This window comes from Centropristis striata, chromosome 1 (assembly GCF_030273125.1).
Source record: "Centropristis striata isolate RG_2023a ecotype Rhode Island chromosome 1, C.striata_1.0, whole genome shotgun sequence".
Taxonomy (NCBI): Eukaryota; Metazoa; Chordata; class Actinopteri; order Perciformes; family Serranidae; genus Centropristis; species Centropristis striata.
This window is the reverse complement of record NC_081517.1, coordinates 17,992,188-18,007,590: the sequence shown is the minus strand read 5'-3', so window position 1 is coordinate 18,007,590 and position 15,403 is coordinate 17,992,188. Positions and strand designations below refer to the sequence as shown.

At 36.5% G+C, this 15,403-nt stretch overlaps 2 protein-coding genes across 6 annotated transcripts; both read left to right on the top strand.

Moving 5' to 3' along the window:
- The first annotated feature begins 389 nt into the window (after positions 1 to 389).
- LOC131974554 (zinc finger protein 436-like) lies at positions 390 to 14,084 on the top strand. Of its 5 annotated transcripts, none has more exons than XM_059336944.1 (12): positions 390 to 533; positions 1,728 to 2,069; positions 2,826 to 2,930; positions 3,117 to 3,191; positions 3,878 to 4,003; positions 4,263 to 4,554; positions 5,515 to 5,644; positions 6,124 to 6,393; positions 7,379 to 8,300; positions 10,909 to 11,116; positions 11,815 to 12,084; positions 13,249 to 14,084. In XM_059336944.1, exons 2-9 carry the CDS (start codon positions 1,831 to 1,833, stop codon positions 7,999 to 8,001), a joined length of 1,860 nt encoding a protein of 619 aa, XP_059192927.1. In that variant the 5' UTR covers positions 390 to 533; positions 1,728 to 1,830; the 3' UTR covers positions 8,002 to 8,300; positions 10,909 to 11,116; positions 11,815 to 12,084; positions 13,249 to 14,084. The 5 variants fall into 5 exon arrangements, with proteins under 5 accessions (XP_059192927.1, XP_059192919.1, XP_059192902.1 ...); XM_059336936.1 differs by having other exon boundaries at positions 5,509 to 5,644; positions 6,127 to 6,393; XM_059336919.1 differs by having other exon boundaries at positions 5,509 to 5,644; positions 10,909 to 11,112.
- LOC131993386 (zinc finger protein 239-like) lies at positions 11,026 to 13,871 on the top strand. Its single transcript, XM_059359663.1, has 3 exons — positions 11,026 to 11,116; positions 11,815 to 12,084; positions 13,249 to 13,871. The coding sequence occupies exons 1-3, from the start codon at positions 11,026 to 11,028 to the stop codon at positions 13,869 to 13,871; spliced, it is 984 nt and encodes a 327-aa protein (XP_059215646.1).
- Positions 14,085 to 15,403: the final 1,319 nt, after the last annotated feature.

Sequence of the window (15,403 nt, the reverse complement as noted above, 5' to 3'; positions counted from 1 at the left end):
AACCTTTACAAACTGTTGGAACAAATTGAAGTACATGAAATGTAATTTTGTCCAACTGTCTTGCGGCTTCTGAGACCAGACTGGATGTTGCAAAATGCCTGTGTGGGTATGGAGCTACTGAACACTAGGCACATGAATAAAACTGCAGATTAAGGAATATTACAGTCATAGGGATAGAAACTACAGTGATCATTTCCAGCTTTTTACTGACAGGATCTGGTATCATCGGAAAAAGGGGCAACAGTGATGATTCCCAGTCACCAGATGGCTATTGATATTTAGTTTTTTTTTAACCAGGGTTAATACAAGGCTGTAACAGTATCCCAACTATGCCAGAACCACACTCCATAGGAGAAGGTGGCGGCAATGCACCAATTTGCTGGATGCAAACCGCAATAAAATAAGACGAAGAAGAACCCTGGACCTAGCTGGCTAGTTCTCTACTAGCGTCTGTTTTTGTAGTATCGCTGCGTGTGAAAATACATAAAATATTTTTTTTAATATGCGCTGTGGTGATGCTGACACTCGGAGATGTGAGTTTAAGCTAATGTGGTGATTACATGGCACTATAAATGATGTGAGTGTTATTAATGTGCCCACAACAGCATTTTTAGTGCTACATACTAGCTAGCCGTTAGCTAACGGTCCAGTTACAGTTTGAGCTGCGTCGTTAACTTCTCATGTTTACGGTCTGAGTGAGGAGTGGAGTTAAACAGCTAATTTACACAGGTGGACGAAGTATTAAGTAAAAGTAATAAAACCACAATGTAGAAATACTCTCTTACAAGTAAAAATCCTGCATTGGAAATGTTACTTTAGCTATAATTAACTGATACATGTATGTAAGTAAACGTTAAGTGTATAATGCTGAAAAGCAATCCCTGTGACTGTTACACTACTATATTATATTATATTTTATTATGTTATTATTATTACTCATGCATTGAAGCTTGGGTAGGGTGTTTTTAAGGTGTCATTTGGCAAAAATGTCTTTCACAATATTGTAATGCCAGTGATATGAGAGAAAACTAGACCACTGCACCGCTTCTTGGCTCAGATTTTTTCCTCCTTGTTATGCAATAATCTTAAAATTAACAATTGGCAATTTTTTACAGAAAAAAGTAAGAACTGGGAAAAGGATATGTACACTTTACAAAGGTTTATAAGGCACTCTAGATAACTGTTCTTAGACTTTTTTCTGGGGACCCATATTTTAAAAATGACAAACCATTGTGACACAACAGGCCTTTAACATAATAATGCATGTCTTATTAAAAACATATACACTGGTGATATGTACATACTTTATAGCTGAGCTCAAATAAATGGATGTAGGCACAGTTAACAGGTGCACATTTTCCTCTCATGAGTAAAACAATGAATGTTGTAAAGACACAAGTTGTGAGATCAAACACATTTCCCCTAAGAAAAGAATAACCACTTTCCTGTAAATAAATCTTATCAAAGAAATGAAAGACAATCAACATAAATCCCGAATTACTCAGAAATAAATACATTCATATGTTTAATAACTTCATTATTGACAAATGTTTTATAGTAAATTAATCAATTCTCAAAATGATTATTACAATAGTGTTTGCAGTGAGAAGTTGCAGGGCACTGTAGTATATGCCTAAAATCATCTGTTATTACCTTTTCATCTGTTACTTACTTTTTGTTATTGTTGCTATTGACCAAAACATTCGTCCTCTTGCCTCTGTTTTCAGACAGAAAAATGTAGCCTGTGATGGGAGGGCGTTCTAGTTGGCTGTTCTACAAACGCAGATGTGTGTGCATGTCCCTCCCTTCAGACGGTGAAAGCCTGATTCAATGGCGGAAAATCCTTCAACAAAAGTTGCCATTCCAGCCTTGGCAAAGACTGCCTACACTGCAAAGCAAGCCAAGAGAAGGAAGACGGTCTCACTGAAAAGAGAAGCTAAAAGAGAGTCTGACAATAAACGCAATAAAACACGTATCAACATCGGAGAAGCCTTTCAGAGATGGAGAGATCTCCGTGATTGCATCGGTCTTAAGTTGGATTCTGAGCTCGCCATTCTTCTCCTGGACAGGTAAGCTGCTAGCTGACCAACCTAAACCACACAAATCAGGGTAAGTATTATCTTTTTAGGTGGCTCTGAATTTCTGTCATTGATTAGTAGTACCGCAAAGATAAATCAATTACTTGATTATTTGTCAACTATTAAATTATTATACATCTATTTTGCAAAGCAATTAATCAGTTTGAGTATTTTTCAAAGAACGATTTTCTGTGGGTTAGGGTTAGGGTTAGTAGTGGTGTAAATCTCAAATTTGATATTATACCAATTAGTTGAACTATAAGGTATTTGCTAATATCACAAAGTCTGCCACAATATAAGATATAAGATATATAAGACTACATCGATATTTTTTACAGTCTGTTATAGACTGTAGGTGCAACAGATCATAAAAATAAAGGTTCAGCAAAAAAAAAGAAAATAGTATATATGTTTGCTTCAATTTATTTGGTCAAATACAAAAAAATTCAAGCAAACCCAAGATGTCCATCCAATGTTTAAATAAAATATATATAATAAAAACAACAATATAAAAACAAATTAAAGTACAATAAAGTAAAGTGAATAAAAAACAGCCAGTGTAGATAATTTCAAAAACCTGTAAAAAAAAGTATGTCGCCTCTTGCGCTAGGAACAGAACCAAAACAAATCAAAAGCATGACACTGATCTGAACTGTGAGTTTTGTAATCTGTTACTCGTTACAGTCTATGGTTTGCCTGCCTAGATACCTAAACCGTATAATGATATTGTATACTTGTGTCTTGCAGTTATGAGAAGATTAGGGATATGTCTACCCCGCAGAAGGTCAGACAGGTAGCCAGACTACCAGACTCAGCAGCATCTTGCATTTCTGCTGGATCTCTCTCTGACCGGTGAGTCTGAACTCGTTTTTGTTTCTATTATGTGAAATCAGAATTAGCCTGAATAGCCCTATTCATTATTATCCCTACTTTGAGCCATTGGGGAAACCAGCTGAACTCACAAGACACATGCCCTCTCTTTCCTCTCTTCTCTTTCTTTGGTGCTTTGAAATTTGAACCTGATTTCCTAATTTTCAGAGATGATGAATTCTCTGTTACACTTGATGAAGATCTGGATTCCAACAGCAATGAAGATTCAGCACTTGATGCAAGGTATTTTTTCTTTACCAGTGACAAATTTAGCTTTATTCTGGTCTCAATTTGAGATGTGCAGTCAGCATCTGAATGTTGTCATGTATATACTGAAGGCTTTGATTACTATAAGGGTTTGCTTGGCTCCACACAAAACAAAACAAATGAATCAACGAACAAACAAATGTGTGTGTGGGGGGGGGGGAACTAAGCAACAGACGAAAGGCCTCCGCCCCGATATGAAGGAATCATTGCAGAAAAATATTTTTTTAATGTGCAAACTACAAATAGTGCATAGTAAAAATAACTGTTACATTGCTTCAGTTTCGAACAAAATATATGAAAAGGTAGATGGGTTTAAAATGTTCTTTAAAAATGAAAGAATCCTCATGTTTTTGTTGTCATATCGTCCAATTGTGGCCACTCGAGGTCGTTGACAGGCCGTCTGATCTCCAGGGTGTGACAGGAGTAGGAGGGGGTGGGAGGTGTTACATCACAGAACATTTCTATTTTTAGAATATTTTGTTTATCTTAATAATAACATTATTATTATCAGTAGAAATAGCATTTTTATTTATTTTATTGAATAGTTTATTCTCTTTTTCGTTTCAGATATTATTATTATTATTATTATTAATAATAATATTGACATTAGACTTGAAATAGTCTCAAGATAATATTACTTTCTGTTTTTGTCCTGCCTATAGCAATGACTGGCCAGAGGACACCTTGTCCCCCACTGAAGAGGCAGAATCTGACTCGTCTTTGGAGGAGGACTGGGAAGTCGACAGTGAGGACAGTGCTGACGACTGCACCACCCCTTTGTGTGTTCGGTGCGTTACAAACACCTTTTTTTATGCTGTGTGTAACGATCTATCATCTATCTATACTAACTGAATTCCCCCTTGGGGATGAATAAAGTAATTTTGATTTTGATTTTTTGATTGATTTGACATCTATTGTCTTTTTTTTGTCTGTATTTGTGACACAAGAGCTCTTCACATTCACTGAGTTACATGTACATACCAGTTATCCTGTATGTCTGTCAGTGATATGGCCATTTGATAGTGTTTTGTCTTTTTCCCCCAACAGAACTCGTGGTGCTCTTCGCTCTAGCGTTTCCTTGGATGTTCTTCCACATGTCAGTGCGGAGGACACTGTGCGTGATGCCTCAGATGTGGGTCCAACTGGCACAGATGCACCTGAGGCACTTGAGATGCCTGAGAAGCTCGAGGCCCTGAATGAAAACGAGGTCATTGGCCAATCAGCCTCTATTGCCAATCATATGAACTTCAAGCTGCTGGCTGAGATGCTTCCCATCCCCATATGCACTCCCAAGGACCCTGTTACCTCTGCTGAGTGCCAAGCACCTGGACCACGCCAGGTAAAGGTCAAATCCACTAATCCATCACTGAGTGGCTTGATACTTATTTTACAGTGCTGTTATTGTGTTGTCTTTTAAATTTGTAAACATAGCATTCAATTTATATCATGTGTAGTTGTATGATGATAAATACTTGCACATCTCAAACTTTAACCTTTTATTCTGGAGCAATACAATAACTTAGTGAATCTGCTACTACGCTACCCTTATAGTAGGCTTTGATATGTCCAATAAAACACATTTAGCTTTCTTTCACTCTTTTAACCCTCCTTTTATGTTTCGGGTCAAATTGACCCATTTCAAAGTTTAGAAATCTAAAAAAAAAGAAAAAAATAGTTAAAAGTATTTTTTTAGGATGAAACTTCTTCTGCTTGGCTTAATTAGTGTAATCAACATATACAATGTAAATGGTTCATTGCACATAATGTATTTTAAGATTATAAGTCAGTGGGTCAATTTGACCCTGAACAGAAGAAGTTTGTTGTGTTAATTTATCAACATCATCAAAACATCCAATGTACATAAAAAAACTTTTCAAAATTTTTTTTAATGAAAAATGAGTGAATTATCCTCATTGAACTATTATATGTTAGGGGTTAAGAACACAATTGCACTAAATATTGATTTAAATGGTTAGTAATGGAGTTAATAATGAAATATAAACTGTGTTTATTGGAATTTTTTGGTTTCTGACACTTTTGGATAATTAAACACTGTCAAATTGACCCAGGGATATTATTGCTGTTCCTTAGAAACAAACATAACAAGAGGGTTAACCCGCGGCTAGAAGGCCTTAGTAGGCCAAAATCTGGCATTAATGTCAAGTTTTTGTGAGGTTTTTTTGGGTGTGATTGCATAAAGACATGAATACATGCACGTACATGGTTGCAGTGCAAATTTGTTACAAACAAGATGCTTTTTCATGTTCGGTGTGATAATAATTTTCTCCCGAAGGACCAGCTGAAAGAAGAGGACGATATGCACGAATGGTTAGCTGAAGACAAGGAAACTGCAGAAGCTCCGGGTGCAGTGGAGACGGGCAGTGCTCCTATCAGCTCAGATACTTTGCTTTTGGAGCGAAAGTCTGCTGGTAGGTTGAATCTGAAGATAGTTAGGTTTCCTAGTATTAGTACCAAAAGTCAGGGAGGCAAAAAGGTCTTAAACCTGGAGATTTCGACTGTGAACAGTACTGTTATAGTGATGATTAAATGTGCTTCTGATTTTTAAGGGGTCTGTTCACAAAAAGAACAATATATTTTCTGAATTGTCAAGTTGTGCAGGGCTTATTTTTTCCTTTTTAGAAATGACAGATGTCAGTGCTGCTCAAAGCAAAAAAGCAGTCGGCTCTGTTATTTGGGGGGAAAAAAATGCTATTTTTCAACAAAACATTTCTGCATGGTTTTGTGATATTTATATCTTGAAACATTTACTGTAGATTTACAGCAATGTATTAATATAGACACCATAATATGGAATACATTCTAGGCACTGATTTTTTTTATTTTATTTTAATGCAGATCATATTTGTATAAACATATGTACACTACTTTGTGTTTTTTTTCTTTTCAGAAGAAATTGTAAGAGGGCCAGAACCTGAACACAGCAGCTCCCATGAACAGTCTCAGAAAAAGCCATCTGAGGGGCCAAAACAATGCCAGGGGCCTCGCAGACTAAAGAAGACCTACGACTGTCCGACCTGCAGGAAAGGTTTCTCCCACAACGCCGATCTGAAGCGACACCTTGTGATTCACTCAGGAAAAAGACCATACAAGTGCTTCATATGTGGACGAGGATTCACGCAGAGTGGAAATCTTAAAACACACATGAAAGTTCACAAAGGTTAGAGGCAACAAGACGCTTCTTCGTCATTAACTCAGTGCTTCTTTTTAGCGTATTGAGATTTTACCCTTGTTTTTAAGCTTGTGCATCAAAACCCAGGGATGCTTTATACTTAGGAAGTATCTAAGTGGCAGCCGAGTTGTTTGAATTCACTAAATGTTCAGGGAAAGTGTTTCATTAATATCCTTTACTAAAGGAAATGGGATAATGCTGTCGCACAATTCATTGCGGCATGTTCATAATCAACATATTAACCATAAAAACAGAAGTTTGTCTTTCAAGAAAAAAGGATATGATATGTTTTATTTGAATGTGTTTTTAACTAAGGAATTATAGAAGATTAAAGATTATATTTATAGTAGTAGATTTGTAGACATAAGACATTAACAGTTATTTTTATGCAATCATACCAATTGGGAATTATGTAAATAAATATAAGTGAACAGGATGTGAGCAACCATTCTCAATGTGACAACCCCTTCTTTTCACTTTTTAAAAAATAAGGAAACTATTCCTTTTTTTATTTTTAATTACAACCTTGGTAGTAATGCAATATTTTTTACCAGGTTGTCAGCGTTTAAGATCTTTTATTAATACCACAGCGAGAATTGTGCAGTCTTACAGCAGCAAATGGCACAGTGCAACAACAAGAACTCATCCATGAGCCTTTTAAAAATATTTGTTTTCAGAAGTGGTCCCTCAGAAAAATACCTACCTCAATGACTAAAGGGATAAATGTGAACACCGTTTAAAAAAAAGATACATTTGCACCCTTTACTCCCCTTTTTTATCTGAGTTTGCCAACAATGTCTCTTTTGTAAAGCGTTTAATAAGAAGCAGTGATGGTTTTCAAGCACATCCATTGATCGCAGTGATTCCATTGATGTAAATTGATTCTGCAGGAAAAACTTCAGTGTTTTAAATGCTGGTCTAACAAATCTGTCTGAAAATGAATAACTATGAGTTTCTTTGTTTTTCCTCACAGAAGAGTTACCAGTTTGGACATTAGTTAAAGAGAAGAGTCCCCCTAAAGAATCTCCTGTAACAGTTAATGTGTGTGGAGAGTGCGGCATGGACTTCCCTCAGAAACAACAGCTGGAGGAACACCGCCAGAGCCACAAAAAGCCTTACGCCTGTCCTGTATGTGGCAAGACATTCAAACATGAAAATTATTTAAAGATACATCACCGCATCCATTCAGGAGATTCACCTTTCCTGTGTTCAGAGTGCGGAAAGAGTTGTGTCACAGCGGGTGCGCTCAAACAACACGAGTGGACACACACTGGAGAAAAGAATTACCACTGTGATCAGTGTGGAAAGGCATTTTCACAGTCCTCCCACCTTAAGGTGCACCTCAAGACTCACACCGGAGAGCGGCCTCACCTCTGCTCAATCTGCGGTAAAAGTTACTCCAAGGCATGCGGTCTGAAAGTTCACCTGCGAGTTCACACCGGAGAGAAACCATATAATTGTGAGAAATGTGGCAAGTGCTTCTATTACTTGCAAAATTATCAAAAGCATCTAAAGATTCACAACAAAAAGCCAAAACCTCCAACAAAACCGTTGGGGAGACCAAAACAACAGCTGTTAGATGCAAATGATCAATAATGTCACCTGGGACTTCATCACAGTCTGAGAAGATACTGGAAAAGTAAATATATTAGTTTTATTTGTTTGCCCATCTGTTACTATGTGAAATAAAACATCTGTCAAGGGACTCAAGTGATTGCTTAAGCAATATGATAGTTATCACATGTAGATGGTGGCAAATAAATCAAGATATTGTAAATGATTTTTACCATGGACATGTTTTCGGTTTAATTTATTTGCTTGTTTGTCAGCAGGATTATGGTACATGCACAGCAGATGGTAACTAAAACATCCAACGTTCTGTTACAAATTAACTGGTAAGTAAAACATCCAAAGTTCAGTTACAAATGAACTGGTAACTGAAACATCCAAACAATTGCTGTGTAGTTTAGTAAAAAGAACTTACTGCTTTGTAGCCTACTTAGTATGAATCACTGAATTATAATGGAGTAGAAATATGAGGTTGAATACAGTAAAATGGAAGCTCTCAAGTTGAAATTCAAGTATTTGGATTTTTTTACTTAAGTTGATTTGAATTTATATTTTGACTTAAATGGTTTAGAATCCATAGTCAAATTATGGACACTATATTTATCTGAAAAAACAAAACGAAAAAAAACAAAAGAGCAGTCCTACAGTGTGTATTAAAATTAAAAGTATTTAGTTACAGTGAATTTTTGTTGTTGATAAAAATCAATAACATTAAGCTGTTAATTATTTTGGGAATCAGGTCATGTTTAAAATGAAGTTTTTATGTTTTAGAGATTTGAGTAGTCTTGTTTTTCTATTAACAGCTTGGATACTTATTTCTGTCCTTAACTGGCAACCCTGAACCTAGCTGGCCTCCATCTCAACTAGCATCCAACTGTTCTTGTAGTATCACTGTGTGTACAAAATGCATAAAATAGTTAAGTACATCTCTTTTTTTTTTGCTTTATCTTTTTTTTATCAGACACACATTACTGTTCCAAGTAGGCTATTTGTATAAATGTCTCAATACGACTAAAGGGGATCTTTCAGAGAAACTATAAGATAGATTATAAAGAAAAACTCCATGATGCCTACTGTGTAACAAGTCACAAATAAAACTAATCTTTAGACATTTTTTTGGATGGCATCAGATGTCATCTTTCTTGAGTACCTTTTTATATCATCTTTATAATAATGGTCTTATGGTCAGACGTTGTAATATCCTGTGCGTGCAGTGGGTGTCGCTGTGCTGATATCTAGAGCTCACATCAAGTGTTTGACTCCGGAAAGACAAGGGGTTTTTTGACCACTGTGGCGCTAAAAGTTTATTTATCAAGCTGTAAGTTGGCTTTATCGGTGAAAACTCTATTCACATGTATGCCCGATGGATACTATACAAAAAGACTGCTTTTCTGTCGTCGAAAAACAGGCCTGCAGATTGTGCAGTGAACGCAGCACAGCAAATAAAGGCGCGTGTGTTGGTCGTGCTAAGGCAGTTACCCTCTGATAGGAAGTGTGCCCCTGGCCGCGGGAGCGCGCATGCATTCAGTGAAAGTGGACCGACATTACTACAGTTGGAGTTGAGCTGTGAAGCATCAGAGCAGCGGACAGCTGCACGGCGACCAGCGGACAGAGGTGTGTGTAGCGACAATCCTCTTTATTAGCCGTTTTAATGCTGTGCACACATGCCTAGGTGTACATTCAGAGCACTGGGTGCCGAAGCGGGCGGACAATAGACTTTGAACGAACTATTGGCTGACTATTCATCATGGAGATGTGGCTGTAACGTTAGTGTAACTACCGGGGCCAGTGTGCGAACTGCTCCTCTTCAACCCAGCAGCGTCAGTAGCTGTTTTTAAACGCAAATTCAAAAGCGGGTTCTTTAGCTCACTGCAAAATACTTGCTCATAAACTGGCTGCTAATATTGAAGGAATGCTTAGCTAAAGATAGCAGACAACCCAAAATTAATGCTAGGATCAGTTTTAAAGGCATACTATGCAGGATTTCCCCCCGTTAGTGTTTGTAAACACAACATTCAAAGTAGGCCCCTTATTCTCTCCAGGCACTACTATATTTTGCACCAAAATAAGCACTTATATGCAGGTTTTAAAAAGCGGAAAAACCTGCTAAAAATAGGTGATGGACTCATCTACCATTATCAGTTGATGAGTAAGCCTTTCTCTTGTTGTATTGTGTTACATTCAACGTCAAGAGTGTTCTGGAAAACGGGTAGGAAACAGCATGGAGGTCCGGGAAAATGTCATGGTGGTTACTTCTTTTTTAAAAATCTGTAATGTATTCAGTCTTTCTTTCGGCACGGACTACTTTGGAACAATGTTAGCATGAACGCTGCTTGGATGGAGATGAGGGGGATTTGTGGAACAGTCACTGAGCCAGAAAAGGGGCAAAAATCATTTTGGAGCTGGAGCTATTAAATATCCCTGACTACTGCAGAGACATTTGTCCCAGGGATGAATGCTGATTATATCCTTTCCCATTAACCCATTGAAGCCTGGAAAGCGGATACGTCGTTTTGTAGTATTTGTATAAGCTCTCAAATACCTTTTTGAATTTCATTTTTATCTGCTACAGAGGCTGAAAAATCTATTATTTAGTAGAAGAGTTGCCACTTTTTTTTTCAGAATTTTTCCAGAATTTCCAGAAAATTAGAGGCTTATTTTAAAATCGGCCAGCGATTTTTCAGGCCTCAATGGGTTAAAGACAGGTGGCAGATGTTAGTGGGAAAGAGGCTAGGGAAAGAAATATGCTGTGGTTGAGCGAGCTAGGAAATGAATAAAGAGAGGGAATGGCATGAGCGAGAACAAAGCAGTGAATCAAAAATAAAGCATTATTTTGAGGGGTTTCTTGCCTTGCAGGGGTGTCAAACCGACTTTGATTAACAATGAATATCCATAATTAGTCATATGATCATCTAAAACCTCTTATAATCACAGGATCAGGAGCACATTAAAGAGAGCTGTCCTGCGGCCCTCCTGGCTTTCTGGGACTTCCTCTGTATCATCATCATCCTCTGAACTCGGACTCACTACACCCCCAACACATCACAGAACATGGACCTGAGCAAGAAAAGTGCACGTGCAAATCACCATAAAAAAGACAAGCCTGAAACACAGGACCAGGATCGAAGTACAGAACCTGTAGGTAAGTTTAAACATGTGGTGGCATTATCTATTTATCTACACCTACAATTCTTATATTCAAAAAACTAAAAAACCTTGATTTAGTTTAAAAGTAATCTACCTTCCATCAGGACATTCAAAGACATGACAGCATAGTTTTCTGACTATATTCTGATTTATATATTTCTGTATATAACAGAAACATAATAATAGATGAATAAACACAAAGTACATGATTTTATATCAGATCAAGTCTGCATTGCAATTTTATTAGAAACCGGACAGTAAAAAAAACACCTTGCTGCTTAAAGTTGCACTAATTTTGTATAAACAGTGAATGGGCATTGCTTGTTGTGCAGGCTGACTCTGCAGTTCTCACCTCTAAAAAACAAACAAACAAAAACAACCTTTTAGCATCTTTCAGCTTAGTGCATGGTTTCATCAAAAAAGCTCTTTCACAGCAAAGAGGACAAAGAAACATTGTAGCAGCTGTTATTGTATGTTTCACAACCACGAACGCTAAGTCAGCCACTGCCAGTTACAAACTAACAAACAACATCAACAACATAAAAGATAACTACACTGTGGGAGATAACCACACAAGTTAAAATGCATTTTATTGTAGCGTGTCAGATTGGATTTATGAATGTTCTCTAAATGTTCCTTAGGAATCACTATGCATGATACCTTGTGTTCATTTGTTGTTGTTTTTCATTTTAGGAGAAACTTTAATAAAACCAGAACCTGAACACAGAAGCTCTCATGAACAGCCTCAGGAAAATAAGTCAGAGGAGCCAAAACAATGCCAGGAGCCTCGCAGACCCAAGAAGACCCACGACTGTCCGACCTGCGGGAAAGGTTTCTCCCACAACGCTGCTTTGAAACGACACCTTGTGATTCACTCAGGGAAAAGACCTTACAAGTGCTTCATATGTGGACGAGGATTCACGCAGGATGGAAACCTCAAAACACACATGAAAGTTCACAAAGGTCAGAAGCAAAAAGAAGCTCTATTCGTCTTTGTTTGCTTAGTCGTGTGTTTTTCATAATAAATAAGAATTGATAGGATTTATATAGGGTTTTTCAAAATAAAGCTCAAATCTTCTCAGCTGGTCATATCACCTAACATTTTTTTTCTCTGATTGACAGATAAGTTATTTAGATCTGATATTCTGCTTCCAAGGTGTTGTTTTGATTTACACCACTCAAAAGTTTGGACACACCTTTTCATTCAATTTTTATTTTCTTAATTTTTATTATATGTTCTACATTGTAAATTAATATTTTAAAAAATCTGAACTATGATGGAACCCATTGAAATTATTTAGTAAACAAAAAAAGTGTTAAACAAACCAGAATATGTTTTATATTTTAAGTCACCTTTTGCTTTGGTGCTCTCAAACACATTAAGAAGGCAAGAAATTCCACGAATTAACTTTTGACAAGGCACACCTGTTAACTGAAAACCATCCAGGTGAGCAGCTTATTAATCTGAGTGAGAGAATAAAATGAGTCTGCAAAGCTGTCATCAAAACAAAAAGTGGATACTTTCGAAGAATCAAAAATAGAAAACAAATTCTTTTTGTTTGTTTAACACTTTTTGTTACTACATAATTCCATATGTGCTCTTTCATAGTTTTTATGTCTTCAGTATTAACCTACAACGTTGAAAATATTAAAAATGATTAAAAACCACTGAATGAGAAGGTGTTTCCAAACTTTTAACTGGTAGTGTATATTTAGAAATTACAATTGGAAACTGTTTTGGAACCCTTAAATGCCTGGTCACACCAAAAATGGTACAATGAACTTCTGGTCCATTGCTAAGCTAGATACCTCAGTCACTAAAGGGATAAATATTCACACAATTTTTTCAAAAGATAAATTTGCACTAAAGACCCATTTCTCACAAGTGTATGCCATCCACATCTTTTTTGTGGAGCAGTTTATACACTGGCAGTGACGGTCTAATGCTGGTGTAACACAGCCTAAAAGCTTACAATTTGCAAGGGAAGCCACTTATTGCAGGGATTCCATTGATTTGACTTGATCTTGCAGGGACATTTCAGTGTTTTAAATGCTTGTGTGACCGCTTCTTAACAATGTTAAACTGTCTGACAGTAATAACCATGCGTTTCTTTATTTTTCTTACAGGAGAGTTGCCAGTTTGGACATTAGTTCAAGAGAAGAGTCCCTCTAAAGAATCTCCTGCAACAGTTCACGTGTGTGGAGAGTGCGGCATGGACTTCCCTCAGAAACAACAGCTGGAGGAACACCGTGACAGTCACAAAAAGCCTTACGCCTGTCCTGACTGTGGCAAGACATTCAAACATGAAAATTATTTTAAAATTCATCAGCGCATTCACTCCGGAGATTCACCTTTCATTTGTTCAGAGTGCGGAAAGAGCTTTCTCACAGCAGGCTCGCTTAAAAAACACGAGATGACGCACACTGGACAGAAGAATTTCCACTGCGATCAGTGCGGTAAGGGGTTTTCACAGTCCTCCAACTTCAAGGGGCATCTCAAGACTCACACCGGAGAGCGGCCTCACCTCTGCTCAATCTGTGGCAAAAGTTACTCCAGAGCGTCTGTTCTGAAAGTTCACCTGCGAGTTCACACCGGAGAGAAACCGTACGCTTGTGAGAAATGTGGCAAGTGCTTCTATTACTATCAAGGTTATCGGACACATCTGAAGATTCACGACAAGAAACCAAAACCTCCAACAAAACCGCTCGGGAGACCAAAACAACAGCTGTTAGATGCAAATGATCAATAATGTCACATGTTACAATAATCTGTGAGGATATAGTAAATATATTATGGTTTGCCCTTCTGAATGAAATAAAATATCTTTTATGTTGCTAAAGTGACGATGTGATAATAATCACATGTGGTATACAGTGTACAGTCGGCTCCTTTTGTGATGTTCATGTATTGTACTATATTAGCACCTAAGGGAATAAATCACAACATTTGACTCATAAATTATTATTGTTTCTGTGTGTTTCTATTTTTGATTTGAACTTCACTCTTTAGATCACAGTATAAATCTGTTTGGTTACAAAGAAAAATAAAATAAAAGCTTGTACTTTGAAATACATTTTACCTGCATAATCTCATTTTTTAATCCTAATTTAATTTATATATAAATTGCTTTATGCACTGGATTATCATGACCGTACTGCTGGTTAACAGTGTACTTCATTGTTGGGAAATCATTTTTACGTACAAATTATGGTTCTCAAACTTTTTTTCATCATGATCCTCTTTTGAAGCTAAAAAATACAAAGAAGTCATACATTTTGATTTATGTGAGCATCAGGGTTGGATATTAATATATCACTAATATGTAATCAATATTACGACATCAGATTACAAAAACGAGTTAACAATCAGCTCCAACTACAATTGAAAAAAAATTACTTCAATTACTTGATCACATGTTTATAAGTCATAAAAATATGGCAACTTTAAAATGATAAACTTCTTTCATGATAACCAATGTTATTATCTCACTTATTATTTTTTCATTATTTTTTTAATGATGATTTATGGATAATGGAGTTTTTATTCATTTTAATTTAAAAATGGAAGAAGGACATTATGAGTCTGCTCCTCTTGCATTACAGGAGCAAGTCCTCCATGTGGCATTTGATAAATAAAATAAATTTAAAAAACAGAGCAGCAACCCTAACCCTACATGTAGAATACACCTGTAGTTTGTGCCTGTACTGTTTTTGTAAGGGTGTTTTGATTTGACGTGAGTGTGAATGCTGGATATGCAAAATGCATTTTATTTCATTTGAAAATGTTTGACATATTTCAAGAGAAACAGACTATCTGTGGAAGTCCTTTTTTGTGTCCTTCTTTAATATAAGGTGCAATATTTAAGCAAATATAAGTGTTTGCTTTTGAAGTAATCTATCTAACTATTCAAATTACATTACTTTTTTTGCAACTCAATGGATAACAATACTAACTACAATTGCTATATAATTCGTATTCAGTAACTGATTATATTTCGTCACACTGTATAAATAATCGCCTAAGTCATTTTTTTGTCAAAATTGGATTTTTTGCCTAAATCATCTCATCATGACGCCAGCCACCTATGGTAAAATTGCCTACATCCTCAGTTGATCAGATCATGTGATTTAACCCCTTTAAATCAATGGCCTATGTCAAGTGTGTGACTTAAGCGGATACATTATGCCTAAATCAAAATAAAATGTGAACACTTTGAAGTAACATTAATGCTCATAATACTTGTCATGTCATGTTTCTGACAGGCTTGTGTGACTCTTATGT

Coding starts and splice junctions, on each gene's coding strand:
- LOC131974554 (XM_059336919.1), top strand. CDS start 1,831: ATGGCGGAAAATCCTTCAACAAAAGTTGCCATTCCAGCCTTGGCAAAG. Junction 4,004..4,262: donor ACCACCCCTTTGTGTGTTCG/GTGCGTTACAAA, acceptor TTCCCCCAACAG/AACTCGTGGTGCTCTTCGCT. Junction 5,645..6,123: donor TTTGGAGCGAAAGTCTGCTG/GTAGGTTGAATC, acceptor TTTTCTTTTCAG/AAGAAATTGTAAGAGGGCCA.
- LOC131993386 (XM_059359663.1), top strand. CDS start 11,026: ATGGACCTGAGCAAGAAAAGTGCACGTGCAAATCACCATAAAAAAGAC. Junction 11,117..11,814: donor TCGAAGTACAGAACCTGTAG/GTAAGTTTAAAC, acceptor TTTTCATTTTAG/GAGAAACTTTAATAAAACCA. Junction 12,085..13,248: donor ACACATGAAAGTTCACAAAG/GTCAGAAGCAAA, acceptor TTTTTCTTACAG/GAGAGTTGCCAGTTTGGACA.